General features: G+C 46.3%; 1 protein-coding gene across 4 annotated transcripts in view; it reads left to right on the forward strand.

Moving 5' to 3' along the window:
- Positions 1 to 15,447, forward strand: part of FANCD2 (FA complementation group D2) — an 80,974-nt gene that overhangs the window by 60,578 nt on the left and 4,949 nt on the right. For all 4 annotated transcript variants that reach the window (XM_068252888.1, XM_068252887.1, XM_068252889.1 and 1 more), the window contains 10 exons: positions 2,126 to 2,238; positions 2,654 to 2,797; positions 4,015 to 4,125; positions 5,397 to 5,525; positions 7,460 to 7,578; positions 9,383 to 9,493; positions 9,580 to 9,707; positions 9,797 to 9,896; positions 12,871 to 12,990; positions 15,020 to 15,113. In XM_068252888.1, the coding sequence (XP_068108989.1) occupies positions 2,126 to 2,238; positions 2,654 to 2,797; positions 4,015 to 4,125; positions 5,397 to 5,525; positions 7,460 to 7,578; positions 9,383 to 9,493; positions 9,580 to 9,707; positions 9,797 to 9,896; positions 12,871 to 12,990; positions 15,020 to 15,113 (1,169 nt within the window). The remainder of the gene's footprint in view (positions 1 to 2,125; positions 2,239 to 2,653; positions 2,798 to 4,014; positions 4,126 to 5,396; positions 5,526 to 7,459; positions 7,579 to 9,382; positions 9,494 to 9,579; positions 9,708 to 9,796; positions 9,897 to 12,870; positions 12,991 to 15,019; positions 15,114 to 15,447) is intronic.

The raw sequence follows: 15,447 nt of genomic DNA on the forward strand, positions 1-15,447 counted from the left end.
TCGCTCTGTTACTTTGCGGTGGGGCGGAAGGCGTGCCCGGGAGTCCGATGCGCACATTAGTGGTCACGTGAGTGGCTGATCTCAGCGCCCACGTGGTTACTACACATCACACCAGTGGGCGGTAGCTTGAGTGGCCGCAGGAGAGGCAGTTCCCCATTTGTGCTCACTCAGCATCCTGGAGTTTGCCTCCATCGCATAGGATGAGGCGTACATTTGTGTACATGTATTTTTGCATACTAATTAGGAAGTTCCCCATCAGGTCCGCATGGCGAGACGGGAGGTGATTGGTCGCCACAGAGTGGCACATACATGTGATTGGTTGAATCTCCATCAGCTTGTATATAAAAGGATTGTATGTTAAGCATTATGTCAGACACTGATAGAGCTTGAGAAAGGAGGACACTCCTCCGAAACGTTGCAACTTTGTGCTGTCATGTGTCTTTTTAATCAATAAAGAGCTAATACTTAGATGGTGCCGGCTACTACTTACGTCTTGCTACCTTTGGAATTGGAGTGCTGACCTCCCATTAGCCGGGCACATCGCTTGTTGAATCGCCTGGTGTGCAGTCCAAGAAATCTGTTTATGCACAGTAACCCACAACTGCTCCAAGCAGCGAGCTTTTGGAGGAGCACAACGGAGGGGACTGGGTGAAAACTGGGAATTTGTAAGGCTATGAAGTGCTTGAAGTAGCCCACTCATAATTTTTCAGCCTATAAGACAGCAAGAAATAGGGAGAAAAAGTGAAAAATCTATAAAAGAAATGGAGCGCACAATAGTGCATTACCTATGTTTATTTTTATTAGAGAATTAAATGTTCTACTCACAAGATTTCAAGTCTAAAAACGCTTCTCAGCGGTAAAGCCAACCGCTTATTATCCCAGGCAGGGCGGCAGCAGCGCACTGTGGCCAGCAGCGCGGGACCCGGTGGTTGGGTAGAGCCGTCTCGCTGTTGGGATGGGCGTGGCTGAGGTTCAGTAGGCGTGCAGCATCATTACGCGTTTCGGCGCTCTGCGCCTTCGTCAGATGAAGTCAGCTCTCCCCAACCACCGGGTCCCGCGCTGCTGGCCACAGTGCGCTGCTGCCGCCCTGCCTGGGATAATAAGCGGTTGGCTTTACCGCTGAGAAGCGTTTTTAGACTTGAAATCTTGTGAGTAGAACATTTAATTCTCTAATAAAAATAAACATAGGTAATGCACTATTGTGCGCTCCACTTCTTTTATAGATTTCTCTCTTTGCCCTAACATTTGGAGCGGCACAGTACATTATCTCCTTTAAGCAAAGAAGACTTATAACTGTGTATGTGTGACTGCAACCTCCAGAGAGGAGCGCAAGGATTTTCATTGCTTTTGTAGGGAGAAAAAGTCCTTGCATCTTATATGCTGAATGCAAGGAGTCCCCAACTTATGAATACCCACCTCTGGCTCCCCCTGGGTCTCCCACTCCTTCTCTGTGTCTCCGCTCCCCCGCGCCCCTTCCCATCTCCCGCTTCCCTGTTTGTAATTAGCAGTGTCGGCAGCTTGGCTCACCTAATCCATGGCTTGCTCGGTGATTACAGACCTCTAGTGCCGGCTTCTGCTGATCGTGTCATCAGCAGAGGCTGGCACTAGGGGAGCTGTGCAGGAGAGAAGAGGTCTGTGATCACCTCGCGAACCATGGATTAGGTGAGCCAAGCTGCAGACACTGCTAATTATAAATAGGGGTGAAGTAGGATATCGGAGACATGGGGAGATGGAGGCACACTTGGGGCAGAAAAGGACACACAGGAGGACACTAATTGGGAGAACTCATCTCGAGAACAAGACACTCTTGGAACATGGGCGCACCAGGTTTAGTATATTTTTATTCCCTGGTTTTTGCCCTCTAAACCTAGGTGCGTCTTATATGCCAAAAAATATGTTAAATAAAATAGAACTTTTTCTCCATCTCTTGTACACTTTAATAGTCACAAGGAAGTGTCTCCATACCCAATCTAGTGGCTATGTGTGGGAGCACAGTGTGGTCATTTATCAGTCCTAATGAATGGATGAAAACCCCATTCTAAAGGAGCAACTTCAGCACTGGTCTGTTTGAACTTTGAAGCGACGGCATGTCTGTATAATTGTTTCTTTTGTTTTGAAACAAAAGGCGGTAAAAGACGTTCAAAGTCTGATTCAAAGAACACCTCCACAGAAAGCTCCCAGTTAGAAGAGCAGCTGGATTCAGTCCCACAAGAAACACAGAAGACACAGCTGGAAAAGGTACAGCACTCCCTACAGATAAACATGGCTACACAGCACCACATTCTTTGCCATCGGCAGCCTTACCTTTTGTGGCACATTTCTTCCCACCCACTCGTACTTATGGTTCTTCGCTTCTGTTTCTTCCTTTCTCTGGAATTCCTCACTATGTCATGAAGCGTTCTCCTTACCTACGCTCACAAATCCTGACGTACAGCAACACTACCCTATCGGTCTGCCTGAATAATGCTCTCTTACCCTTCAGCTGCCAGATCTCTCACCGCATGGGTTTTTTGCCTCTCAGTTTAGGCTTCGAGCGCTTCTTCTTGGCTTATGGTTATGTTGATATCCTAGTTGCAGTACATTCACATAGTGTACATGTTTATGGACGTCATAGGTGCTACAAGTATAAATCTATAGTATATCTGTTGTTTAGAAAGAGACCGAGGAGTCCAGCAAACCATCCATAAGTCTGACTAGCTTCCGCCCCTATTTTCGGGAACTGGACCTCGATGTGTTCACCATTCTTCACAGTGGCCTCCTGACCCGTTCCCTTCTAGACTCGAACATGTGCACTAAGGTAAGAAGATGAGGGCACTATGAATGTATCCAGATTCCATCTAACTGTCCTCTATATTCTACAGATCCATCAGTGTGAAGACAGAAGACCCTGTGCCTTAATAAACTGGATTTCTTACAGGGAGGGGCTGGCAGGAGCCTATATCAAATGGACGTAGGTGGGCGGAGTCAGGTCTTGATACTGAGGGAAGGAACAGAGGAGGGTGATGATCTGAACTCAGTATGGTGTGAAAGTAAGACTGAGGATCAAAAGTATAGTCTGAAGTGGACAGATGAAGGGTGACAATTGGTATTTGGGATAGAAAGAAAGGAGAGAAGGTTCAGTGAGCTTGGGTGCTCTGCTGCTTGGAGGGAATTGACCCGTTTCAGGTCAATTTGGCACAGCGATCTGCAGACGTCTAATAGACGCCTGTGTTAATTTTCAGTCATCGGGTGCCCAGGCCATCATTTGGGTGCCTAATGCAGCCAGTACCTACTACATAGTATGTCATGGTTGTAGATGATCAGCTACAACTATTTGTTGTATGGGGTGCCCGATTTCTGCATTAGTGTTGGGCCAGGGCTGGGCTAGCTACGACCTGCAGGTCATATCTAGTCCACTGGGGTTGTGAATTCAACTCGCCGATAGAGGGCCAGATTTCTCTCCTCTTCACCCTCCCTGCAAAGTTCCGTGCGGTGTGTAATGAAAATTTTAACTCACCCAAACGCACTTTTCAGCTGTGATCTCCATGACCCGTCGTCAGTACGTGCCAGCGTGTTACATGACGGCGCCATAGCCATGGTGATCGCGCTGGAAGATGCGATTGGTTGAGTTAAACCTCATTACGCACTGCTTGTAACTCTGCAGGGAGAGATCGAGGACAGGCTTGCACTTACGGGGGGAGGGGGAGGTGTTAGGCAGTAAGTAGAGGGTCTTCTTTTTAGGCACTTACAGGGGAGGTTAGGGTTAGGCATTAAGTGGGGGGGGGGGGGGGGGGTTAGGGTTATGCACTTACAGAGGGAGTTAGGGTTAGGCGTTGGTTGGTTGGTTAGGGTAGGCACTTATACTGAAAGGGTTAACCACTGGTTATTTTGATCCAGGGGTTTTATTTTTCTATAGGTTGTTGCCTTTGCTACACTTTAGTATGTTTGTAAATATTGTGTGTAGTAAAAAATAAAATCATGAATCTGTATAGAACTTCTGCCACCGCTGTAATTTACAGTTGTGTTTACTCACAGGCAACAGAGGTGGTACAGCTGGGGCCGGCTGAGCTGGTCTTCCTTCTGGAGGACCTGTCCCGAAAACTGGACCACATCCTTGTAGCTACAAAGAGGTCACCCCTACTGAAGGTAACGGACTGAATTACCAATGCAAGGTAACATTCTCAAATAATGCACACTTCCCAGAGGTGACATTACCATGTACCTCCAACAGGTCACACCTCTGAATTCTGTGTCCCTACCAAAACTTACATTCCGTAAGGCTGGGTTTAGACTACAACATGCTAATGTGGACGGTGACATCAGAACCACTTTCACCATTCATGGCCCAAACCAGTTGCCTGGCTGTGTCCATCACTGTTCTTGGTACTTACCTTAGGAGGGGGAAGGCTCTGGATCCTAAAGAGGCGTCCCAGTCATCCTTTGCAGCCCTGTTTTAGTGGGCTCCAGTGGAAATAGCTGAGCCCGATTAGGTCCATGCTACTGCTCAGACGGCTCACGCCTGCACAGTAACAGGCACTTTCCGAAGAAAGCTGAGCAGGCCTGTGCGAGCTACCTACAAACTTTCTTTCGGAGGTCCCAACACTGGAGCGGGCCTGCGGTGGAGGAGGATGGGAAGCCTCTAGGATCCAGAGGCTTCCATCTCCCGAGGTAAGTAACACCTAGAGGCACTTTTTCACTTCAGGGTCATTTTTTAACATAAGATATGTCACTATGTCGTGTCCATTGGTCCATTAGGGTCTGGTCTGTACAAATAACCATTTTATGTTCTTGGGGAACATCTGTGATGCACCTTCTTTTTCTTCAGGGGAAGGCCTATGAGCCAATATTCATTTCTGGTCTGAAGAATGTTCTGATTAAAGGTTCAGATTGTCTAAGAAATGGAAGTGATTTTCTTCCCCACAGACATATCAAAAACAACCGATCATTTTTATTGGTTGCTGGGTGATCAAACATGCCACTTATTTGATTGTGCACAAGCTTCTACAGCGATTGATTGCCTGTCTGTAGTAGGCCCTTTATTAAAGAGAACCTGAAATGAGAGGTATATGAAGGCGGCCATGTAAATTTAGTTTTATGCTATACCAGTTGCCTGGCATCCTGCTGATCTCTTTGGCTGCAATAGTGTCTGCATCACACACCTGAAACAATCATGCAGCTAATCCAGTCAGACTTTAGTCAAAAACATCTGACCTGCATGCTTGTTCAGGATCTATGGCTAAAAATATTAGAGACGGATGATTAGCGGGACAGGCAGGCAACTAAAAGGAAATAAATATGTCAGCCATCATATCCCTCTCACTTCAGATTCCCTTTAAGACAATTCTGAATGCAGTTTTACTTTACATTGAATGCTGCCCCCTTGTTTTGCTATAATAATGTCTCCATTATTTGTGCAGGTGAAAGGATCCCGCAATTCAGAGTTCTCTCATCTACGGCAGAAATCTCCACAAGAGGTGGCCGACTTTGTTGTTAAACTTCTAAACCCTCTTTGCAACCATGTAGAAAACATGCATAACTACTTTCAGGTAAGAGGCGTTATACTGCTATTTTGTATGAAGCTGTGTGGTAAATGAGGCTTTCCTGGTCCCAATACAGCAGGCTGGATGTAGTGAATATGGGTTAAGGCTACATTTCCACCGATAAAATTTTTGCGTCTAAAAAATCGTATAAGATTTTTCTGATTGGTGAATATTTGTGTGTAAATTTGTACTAGTTTTTATGCACATTTTCATACGTGAGAAATCGCATTAGTCAGATTTAACATAATCTGCCTAGTAACAGCTTAGCCCTGACTGCTGACCTGTAACCATGCATTTAATGCAAATTTTCGCGCAAATAATGCAAAAATTTGCGTTGGTATGCGTTGCCTATGCAAAGCAATGTACGCAAATCGTAAGCTATGTCTGAAAAAATGATGCAGGACATCAGCTTTTTCACCCGTACGAACGCGTACGAAAATTCGCATTGAATGGTAACAGCCCCACTCACTACCATTAGTTGCTAAATCAATGCAAATTTTCTAAGAGAAAAATCTGACAAAAAAAGTACAAGTGGAGACCTAGCCTAAAGATCATCAAGGAGAGGGGTTTCAATGACTAATATTGTGGTGAAACGCCTCCCACAGTGTGATGTCATGACCATGGTCCTGACAGTTTGCTGTCTGTGATCCTCATTGCATTGTTGGAAATAACAGCTTTTTCCAACTGCATGCATAGAACTCTCAGTAACAAACATTCCGTACAAATTACCTGGCAGAACTAAAGATGTCACCACCAGTGATACATTTCAGAATATAAATCAGGGTGAGGAAAGATTTACAATAGGCAAACACTGACTAAATAATCTGTAATTGAATATTGTAAAACATAACCAATTTTATTCATTCTGTTATTTTCACTACAGTTCCTCAGATGAGGGGATATGGTTGTAGCAGATCCTGCTGTGACTGTGTCTTGCCAAATACAAGACCTAACCAAACATAAGTCCTAGTGTTACTTTTCTGTATTTTTCCAAATGCTCATGCTATAAGCCCTACCCTGAAAATATAAACTCTACTTTCATAGTAAAATATATTAGTGTTGTTGCTGCTTCTGGTCACTAGGGGGCCAATTTAACACAGAAGAGAGCAGCTGAAATGTAGCTGCGATCAGGACAGGCGTGTGTGAGAAGGGGCACGAGCTGTACCACCAGATCTGTGTGAGATACTCCATCCACGTGGCAACCCTAAAGGTGGCCATACATCAGGCAATATTTGTGGGCCAATTGACCTTCTGATTCAATAATTTTTTCGAATTGGAGGAAGATCGGTCCCTCAACATGTCAGCCGGATCAATGTTTTGATCAATTTCGGGTTGAAATCAGTCAAATCGATTAATCGAACATGCTGGAAATTTCAGTCGTAAGTGCTCAATCAGGTGCACTTTGGCAGTGGCGTTAGATATTGTGATGATCTAAGTACCTGACAGACTGCCATCCGGTGTCCCCCCATCATCACCGCTGTGTTCGCCATCACCATGAGTGCCTGTACCACGTTGCAACAGGCACATGTGACGTCATAAAATGCACCCGGTGCCACATGGTACAGGCGCTCACAGTGAAGGCGGAGGAGGCCAGGAATCGCGTCGGCTGAAAGGTAAGATTTTACGGAGCACAGGCACCTGGGGGACAATTTTATTTTTTGGGAGCGGCGGTGCTAGGACAACTTCAGATAGATTTGATCCTCAAACTGGGTATGTTTTATGGAAAGATTGTGGCTGTGACGCTGTTTGGGGGCTGTGTAAGCCTCACCCAGCAGGTTGGCTATGTACATTGTGTATGGTGACTATGTCCAGGCAACGCGAGGTAGTTGTGCATGGTATACCAGTGGATTAGATGCGTAGGAGTGGGGTGAGTCATATATCACAGGCTTGCTATGATCTTTATATGGTATTCTTGGTGAACTTGGTCTTGTCCTTCACAGAGTCTCCTCACAAAGTCTGATGGTGTGGTGGACGTTTCAGGGATTGACCAGAAGGAACATAACTACATGGGATCATGTTATCAACTGTTGCTGCAGACCTTCCATACGCTCTTTGCCTGGTATGTCATCTTCTAAATTTTGACCGTAGCTTATCCTTGTTTGAATCCAACATTGGATTGCGCAATCAATACCAGGGCTGTGGTGCAAAAATCATCCTACTCCGACTCCTCCAAACCTCCAACTCCAGGTACCCAAAATTGCTCTGACTCCTTAGTGTAATACTTACCAGTGCTGTGGAGTTGATACAAAAATCATCCGGCCCCTCAGTTTATGAAACCACCAACTCTGACTCCAGGTACCTGGATCAATACAAAGTGCTGCCGTCTCACACCAAATTGACTCAATGTTTGTCATTGTGTATGAAGTTAAACACAAATCAAACCTGTAGGAGCAGTGCAAAGTGCCCCAATACTGTGCAGTACCCTCATGTGGCACTGATCTACCACAGTACTTCTCTCTCTCTCTCTCTGAATGGGGTTCCAAATAACACTCAGTGGCAGATGCAGGCGCAGCATAGTGCTCATAAAATGTGTGGCAAGTGCTGGAATGATGTGAAGGGTTGAGGAGTATGGTGTTTTGAGTGTAGTCGAAATGTGAGCAGAATGGCACCTGGGGTGCAGAACATTGTCTAGTGACGTGCTGGAGTGATGTGGAGTGATTGGGGATGAGTGTAGGAGTGCTGTGGAGTGATGATTGCAGGTGTGTTGTGGAGTGATAAGTTGAGGGGTAGTGTGATTAGTGCAGGAGCAGGAGTCTATTGGGTGTAGGGACATTGTAGAGAGATGGGTATTGAAGTGTTGTGGGGTGATGGGTGCAGGAGCATTTTTGAGCAATTAGAGGTAGTGTACCGTAATTGTTTCCAAAGTAAGTTAGTGTCTTTGAAAAAGGCACATTATGGAGTGATGGCTGGTGAAGTGTTGTGGGGTGATGTGTGCAGGAGTGTTGTGAAGTAATGGGTGTAGAAACGATGTGGAGGGATGGGTGTTGGAGCATTGTGGTATGGTAGGTGTCTGAATGCTGTGGAGTGATTCGTCGGTGAGAAATGGTTCAGGAGCCGGATAATGTATTGAGTGCAGGAGCATTGTTGAGTGATGGGTGCAGGAGTGTTGTTGAGTGATGGGTGCATGAGCATTGTAGAGTGATGGTGGGGATGGGTGCAGGAGTATTGTTGAGTGGTGGGTGCAGGAGCGTTGTTGAGTGATGGGTGCTAAACGGTTGAGGGATAGTGTAATGGATGTAGGAGAACGATAGTGTCTTGGGTGCAGGGACATTGTGGAGTGATGGATGCAGGAGCATTGTGGTGAGATAAGTGTAGGAGCAGTGTAATGGGTTCAAGAGCAGGATGGTGTCTTTGGTGCTGGACTATTGTGGAGTGATTGGTGCAGGAACATTGTCTAGCGATGGACGCAGGAATGTTGTGGGATGATGCAGGAGCGTTAAGTGAAAGGTGCAGGAGTATTGAGGGGCAGTGTGATGGAAGCACGATAGTGTCTTGGTTACAGGAATATTGCGAAGTGATGGGTGCTGGAGTGTTGTGGGGTGATGGATGCAGTAGAGTTGAGGAGTGATAAATCAAGGGGTAGTGATGTATGAGGTTTAGGAGCAGTGTGATCTGCAAGAGAAATACAATGTATTATGGGCTAGGAGGAGTGTAATGGATGAAAGAACAGTGTGGTGAGGTAGGTGTAGCAGAAGTGCAGCTGAGTTATAGTTGGTAGAGCAGTGTGGTGGAATTTGTAAGAGTAGCACATTGTGATGGGTGCAGGGACATTGCTCATTTTCCTTATAGTCTCTAGTCTGCCATAGAACTCATTTCTTTATACCACATTCCGCACAACAGATGACCCATTCTTACTTTTGTAGGAATGGATTCTCCCAGCATGAGCATCAGCCTTTGCTGAAGGCAGCTCTGGGTGTTTTGGCGGGAAGACTGAAGGAGACTGATGCAGAGCTGACCATAGAGGAGCTGGTCAGGTAATGCAGAATAAAAGCTCTCTGATCGGTGGATGTGTGTTAGACCCAGAATCCTTTGCAATTTTTTTTTCCATCTTTTTTGTTAGGCACAGCTTCAGCTACTTCCAGAACCTGTGTGGCAGTGTGCCCAGCTTCTCCTCAGCTCTGTGCGTCACCCGGCTGCTGATTACTCTGGCAAGCAAGACGGACGACACTGCATATCACAGCAAGATAGGTATAGAGTCCTAATGTCTTAATGTCACTAATCACCTTTGCTCTGCTGAAAAAGTATCTAATCTTGCTTTCATTTTGTCATCACCACAGCCTCTATTGTTAAGCAATTCCTCTGTCAGCCCTGGGTGCAGTCCAATGGCGAGCGAGAGAAAGGAATCCGATTCAATGAGACTTTACAGAGTCTCCTGTGGTGAGGAAATTACAGTGACATGTTGCTGGCCTCTAGAAGGTGCTATTCACTACAATGCATAAAGGGGGTCAATGAGATGCAAATAATTTCAAGTTGATGCAGCATTATGCACATTTTGTATGCAAATGTATGCATTTCAAATCAATTTTTGATCATTTTGCATTTTCATGGAACTACATTTTCCACTGTGACATTGATCAGCATTTTCCATCTCTGTACATCTATCAATATCTCATGTGATCATCATTTGCTGTTAAGCATTACTTATACCACTGAGCACCACATTGCTTAGTTACATAAATAAATCAAGAACAATACAGTTACGTATTATGACAATTCCACTCACAAAAAAACACAATTCCATTTATATTGTTTTCACATTAAATACCATAACATACTCTTTTCATTATATACATATATACACTCACTATATCATAATGCCATTTATCCGTCATTTGTCGTATACTGAATACTTATATTCAAGTTGTTCTGGTTGAATACAATTCGACAATCCATCACACGCCCTAGTATTCTTGATAAACTTGATCTGAATTTTCCAACATGTGCCATCTCAAAAAATTGAGAAAGACGGGAAATGTGATCGGATTTTTCTTGATCGAGCAAAAACCAAAGAAACCTTTTAGTTAATCAAATTGCAGTAACTGCATACAGGGCGGGGGGGGGGGGGGGGGGGGCACTTCAGGCTACATAATATTACTGGGGGCACATCTTTTACTTTTGTATCTGGGAGTGTGTGTGTGTAATATGTCTTACAGGCAGCCACTTTGTTATAACACTATCAATTTTACTTCATTATGTGCCCCAGTATTAGGTGTGGCTATATTATATTAATTGGCAATGAATCATGGTCATCGCAGACAGAAATGAAATGACTTTTTATTTAATAACATAAAAAGTAAATCTCCATATAACAAAAAGTAGATAAAAAACCCTCATGCTGGTTATCTGTTGAGTGCTTTTACCACCCATCGCCTAGATACAGAAGTCTTATCAGACAAATCATTATGTTCAGACGGAAGGTTTAAAATAAAACTATCATGGCAGTGCCAATTAGAAAGGCATTAAGTTGGGTACCTTTTATCAAAAGGAGTTTGCTGAATAAATCCAGGACTGGATTTCTAGAAAGGCCTTACAGGTCCTGGCCTACGGATGCTGATGCCAATGGGAGTGGTGTAATGAGGCAACAGCAGGCTGAACGCGGAGGATTGTCCGCGTCCGCATCAGCAGCGCGACCGCCCTCATGGTCGCATGCGGAACGCGGAGAAACTTCCATGTCCGCAGCGGCAGCACGATCCACCGCTCAGTCGCAGACCTCTTGGCGTACTCCACGCCGAGGCTGCACTCCTGGAACACCTTTACAGGCCTCATGGCATGCTGCTCGCCGAGACACCTCTCATGACAGTCTGGACCCCGTAGAGGCCGCGCGCGTGTGCAGTAGAGCCTTTTATACTCTTAGGAGAGTCAGCTGACCAGCTGGTCAGCTGACCTCAGCAAGGTCATTGAGCTGTGCTGCAAAGTCCTTGAGCCAGGTTGTGATTGGTTGAATGGCTGGGCGGGCTGTTTGAGTCCAGCACAGTATAAAAGCAGGCATTCTGTCAGTTGCAAGTTGTCTGCAGTCAGCGAATACTTGTGTGTTAGCACTCAGACCCTAGTCAGATCCCAAAGTGTGCTAGAACCAGCTGGAGCTGGGAATCCACACTTAGCCAGATTCTGTTGATAGCCTAAAGTACTAATTGCTTTGCATATTGTGTATGACCTTTTGCCTGTTACCTGTTTATTCTCTTGTCTCCTGATTTTGCCAACCCGTACCGTTACCGACTTTTGGCTTGGCTTCTGACTACTCTTGTGTTTCTCGATTCTGTACCTCTGCCCATCTGATTTTCCATTACTGACCTTGGCTTGACCTCTGATCTTGATTTCTGTCTGTCGATTCGGTACTTCCTTGCCAGTTCTGATACCGAACCATTTTCCGTTTGACTTCGCCCCCTTGAGTGGTTCGTCCACTAAAGGGTTAACTTTGCTGAGTTCTCCTTGCGGGGAACTCAGTAACTCCTCAGCATATCATTGCTGTTGAGGAACGCGATTCTGCGTTCTTATCCTAGTCGCAGAATCGCACACACTATTTTGTGGCCCTCGCCGGCAAAAGCAAAAGAGACACGGAAGCAAACTATTTTTGCCTATTTTACCTTATAGTTCGTTTCAGTGCTCCCAAGTAATCCGCTGCATCCCCGCCGCTAAACGAGGGCTGCAGAGCCCCCAAATCCCCCGGGCAAACATCCACGACTGCGCTGAGGGGCAGAGCTTCCAGCTGTAGCTCTGCCCCTCCTGACGTAAATCGACGCACGGATCGCTGCCTCTCCCCGCCCCTCTCTGTGAAGGAAGAGTGAGAGGGGCAGGCAAAAGCGGCGATCCGCCGCGATTGATGTCAGGAGGGGCAGAGCTGAAGCTGAAAGCTCTGCCCCTTCCAGGAAATGCCGGCAGATTGCCCCCCGGGCGATTTGGGGGCTCTGCAGCCCTCGTTTTGCGGCGGAGACACGTGAAATCCCTTATGCGTCCCAGCCTCATCCTGACTTTGCCTCTTGCGGCCCCCAGGTAAATTGAGTTTGAGACCCCTGATGGTAAAGTACAATCCTGCAGCGTCAAAGGGGGAATAACTATCGGCTCAGTTGTGATGACGTGACGTGCATATGTGTTCTGTGCTTGCATAATAAGACCTTGCTCTCTTACTAAGTCAAAATTTCATTAACATTTTTGCTTGTCTTGCAAAGCGCTTTTAAACCAAATTACTCTCAATGCAAGGTTTTACTGTACTTACTTTGTGACATGTAGGTTTGTCCCCTTTATACACTAATTGATCTTTCTGTGTGCATCAGTTCTCTGTTTTGAGTGTGTTAGTGGTATGCACCCCCCCCCCCCCCCCGACTCTCCTGACTGTGCTGTCTGTATCTTCCAGTATTTATCTGCAGTACACAGACGTTCTGAAATCCATAGAAGACATCTGCGGTACTGGAGTGTCAGAGCTGATGAACTCCTCAAAAGATGGGCATTCATCCACCTACCCAACACTAACCAGGTGATCATCTGTTGTATGCAGGGCACATGATGCTGTGTGGGGTGATGCCCTCCTTTTAGTGTCCAGATCACATGATCTTGTAGGGTGACAACTCTTTCTGCAGTGCTCAGGTCACATTACACAATGGGGTTGATTCACTATAACAAATAGCGTGCCTAATCAGAGTTAACATGTCTTTTCAGAGTAAGTACGCCTGATCAGAGTAGCATAGCAAGCACTACGAACTTATGCCTGCTAATTGGCAATGACGAGTGCCCCACTCGTCCTGCCCTGAGCCCCTGCGGGTCCAATCACTTTAAAGGACATTATCCCCACACTTTGATTGGCCCAATAGGTTGCCTGTCACTTGACAGGAAATTTGACAGGCAGGCTATTGGGCCAATCAAGGTGCGGGGATAATGTCCTTTAAAGTGATTGGACCCGCAGGGGCTCAGGGCAGGATGAGTGGAGCTCTCGTCATTGCCAATTAGCAGGCATAAAAAGTTCACTGCGCTCGCCATGCTACTCTGATAAGGCATGTTAACTCTGATAAGGCACGCTATTTGTTATAGTGAATCAACCCCAGTGTGAGGTAACGGTGTTCAGGTCAAATAATACAGTGTGGATTGATAGCTCTTCTTCTGGTGTTCAGGTCACAAGATACAGTGTGCATTCCCAGCTTACTGTAATATAGTGCTAAAGTCACAGGTCATGTGGGGTGACAGGTCTCTCTCTTAGTGATTGGGTCACATGACATTATGGGGTGGCATCCTTTCCTCCCAGCGCTTAGGTGGCGTCACAGTGTGGGGGACAATACTTCTTGTGTACCTATTATAATGGCGCCGGGCAGTTGGGCGCAGGGTGACCGCATGGCTCACCCAGGGGGATTGTTGGGGATGGTGGTGGGGAAACACATAATTTTGGGCCACCTGAACCTGAATTACCGGTACGTGGCCACAGACTACAGCATTGCAGCTATAGCCGTGCCGAGACCAAGCGCTACACAGTTGAACTGCTTCGATCCTCCTTGTTTTCAGGTCAGATAACTGTGCAGAGGGTCAGCCCTCCCTCCAGGGTTCAGTTCACAGGACAGAGTGTGGACTCCTTCTAATGCAGGGATGTCAAATCGGTCCTTTGCGGGCCGAGGTCCTCACACATTTTTGACTGAATTGATGGATCTGAATCAGGAAAGGCGTGGTCCATCAGGTAGAACACATTCCTCTCTTTCTCAGTCCATCCTAAACACTGGCATGGATCTGGCCCTCCTGGCCTGGAGTTCGACACCTGTGTTCTAATGCTTGGGTCACATGACGCCAGTGGTGTAGCAATAGGGGGTGCAGAGGTAGCCACCGCATCAAGGCCCTTGGGCTAGAGGAGCCCCATGGGGCCCACCCTCAACCACAGTATTAGCTCTTTATTGGTCTTGTGCTTGTAATATTCACTTCTATCGATGCTTTGAATAGTACTGATCATTAACACACAGTTTCGCATCCCTTTCTTGCACCTCTGACACTGGTTGTCCTTGATTGGTTTTGGTGTGCCATATCAATTTTTATGTATAGCATGCATGGGGGGCTCCAATGTAAAACTTGCACCAGGGCCCACAGCTTCTTAGCTATGCCACTGTATGACGCAGTATGGGGCTGACAAAACTCTACCTCGTGCCTAGGTCATGTGACTGTTTTCCCTCTCGTGCTCAGGGCACATCTTTGTGGACCGAAGTCCCACTTCTTGTTTTCAGGCCATGTAAGTGTGTGAGGGAAAGTCCTCCCTGTACTGTTACAGAGTGTGGGCTTACTCCTCTACTCTTATGCTCAAGTCACATGACACAGTATGGGGGCTGACAACTCTCCACCTGGTGACTAGGTCACATGACACAGTGGTTGACAGTTCTCCCACTAGTGTTCAGGTCACATGCAGGATGGCAACACACTCTAGTGCTCAGGTGTTGTGACATATGCTGTAATTGCTCATCAGTGTTGGTGAAGATGTCACTGTGGAGGGTTTAACTGCCCCAGCCTTATTAAGGAATTGCCTTCTTTCCCTCTAGGCAAACCTTTGTGGTGTATTTCCGGCTGCTGATGGACAGACTGGAGAAGAACGTTCGGAATATTCCCGTGGTGAAAAAGTCGGACAGTCTGCAGGTGTGTGCCACTCAGAGAAGGATTAGGACTAAATGATCCACGATAGTTTTTTTTGGTAAGGTGATGTGGAAGAAGAGTTAAAGAAGGTGGCAGCCTGGCACCCCTGGCTCGCTATTTATAACCCCAATTTCCAGGTGCCCAAAATTCCATCTATTGCACATTTTATCGGGTGCCACTGGGCCCAAATTTCCCTCTATTGCCGCTAATAGCAGCTTTTATCATATTGCTCTTCTTTCCGCTTCGCTCTGTGCCCTTTTTTCCTTATTCACCTGTACACTTCCTATAACCTGGATAACAAATTGTGTTGCTGGACAGATCTAGGGAACTCTTCTGG

This window comes from Hyperolius riggenbachi, chromosome 9, assembly GCF_040937935.1.
Source record: "Hyperolius riggenbachi isolate aHypRig1 chromosome 9, aHypRig1.pri, whole genome shotgun sequence".
Taxonomy (NCBI): Eukaryota; Metazoa; Chordata; class Amphibia; order Anura; family Hyperoliidae; genus Hyperolius; species Hyperolius riggenbachi.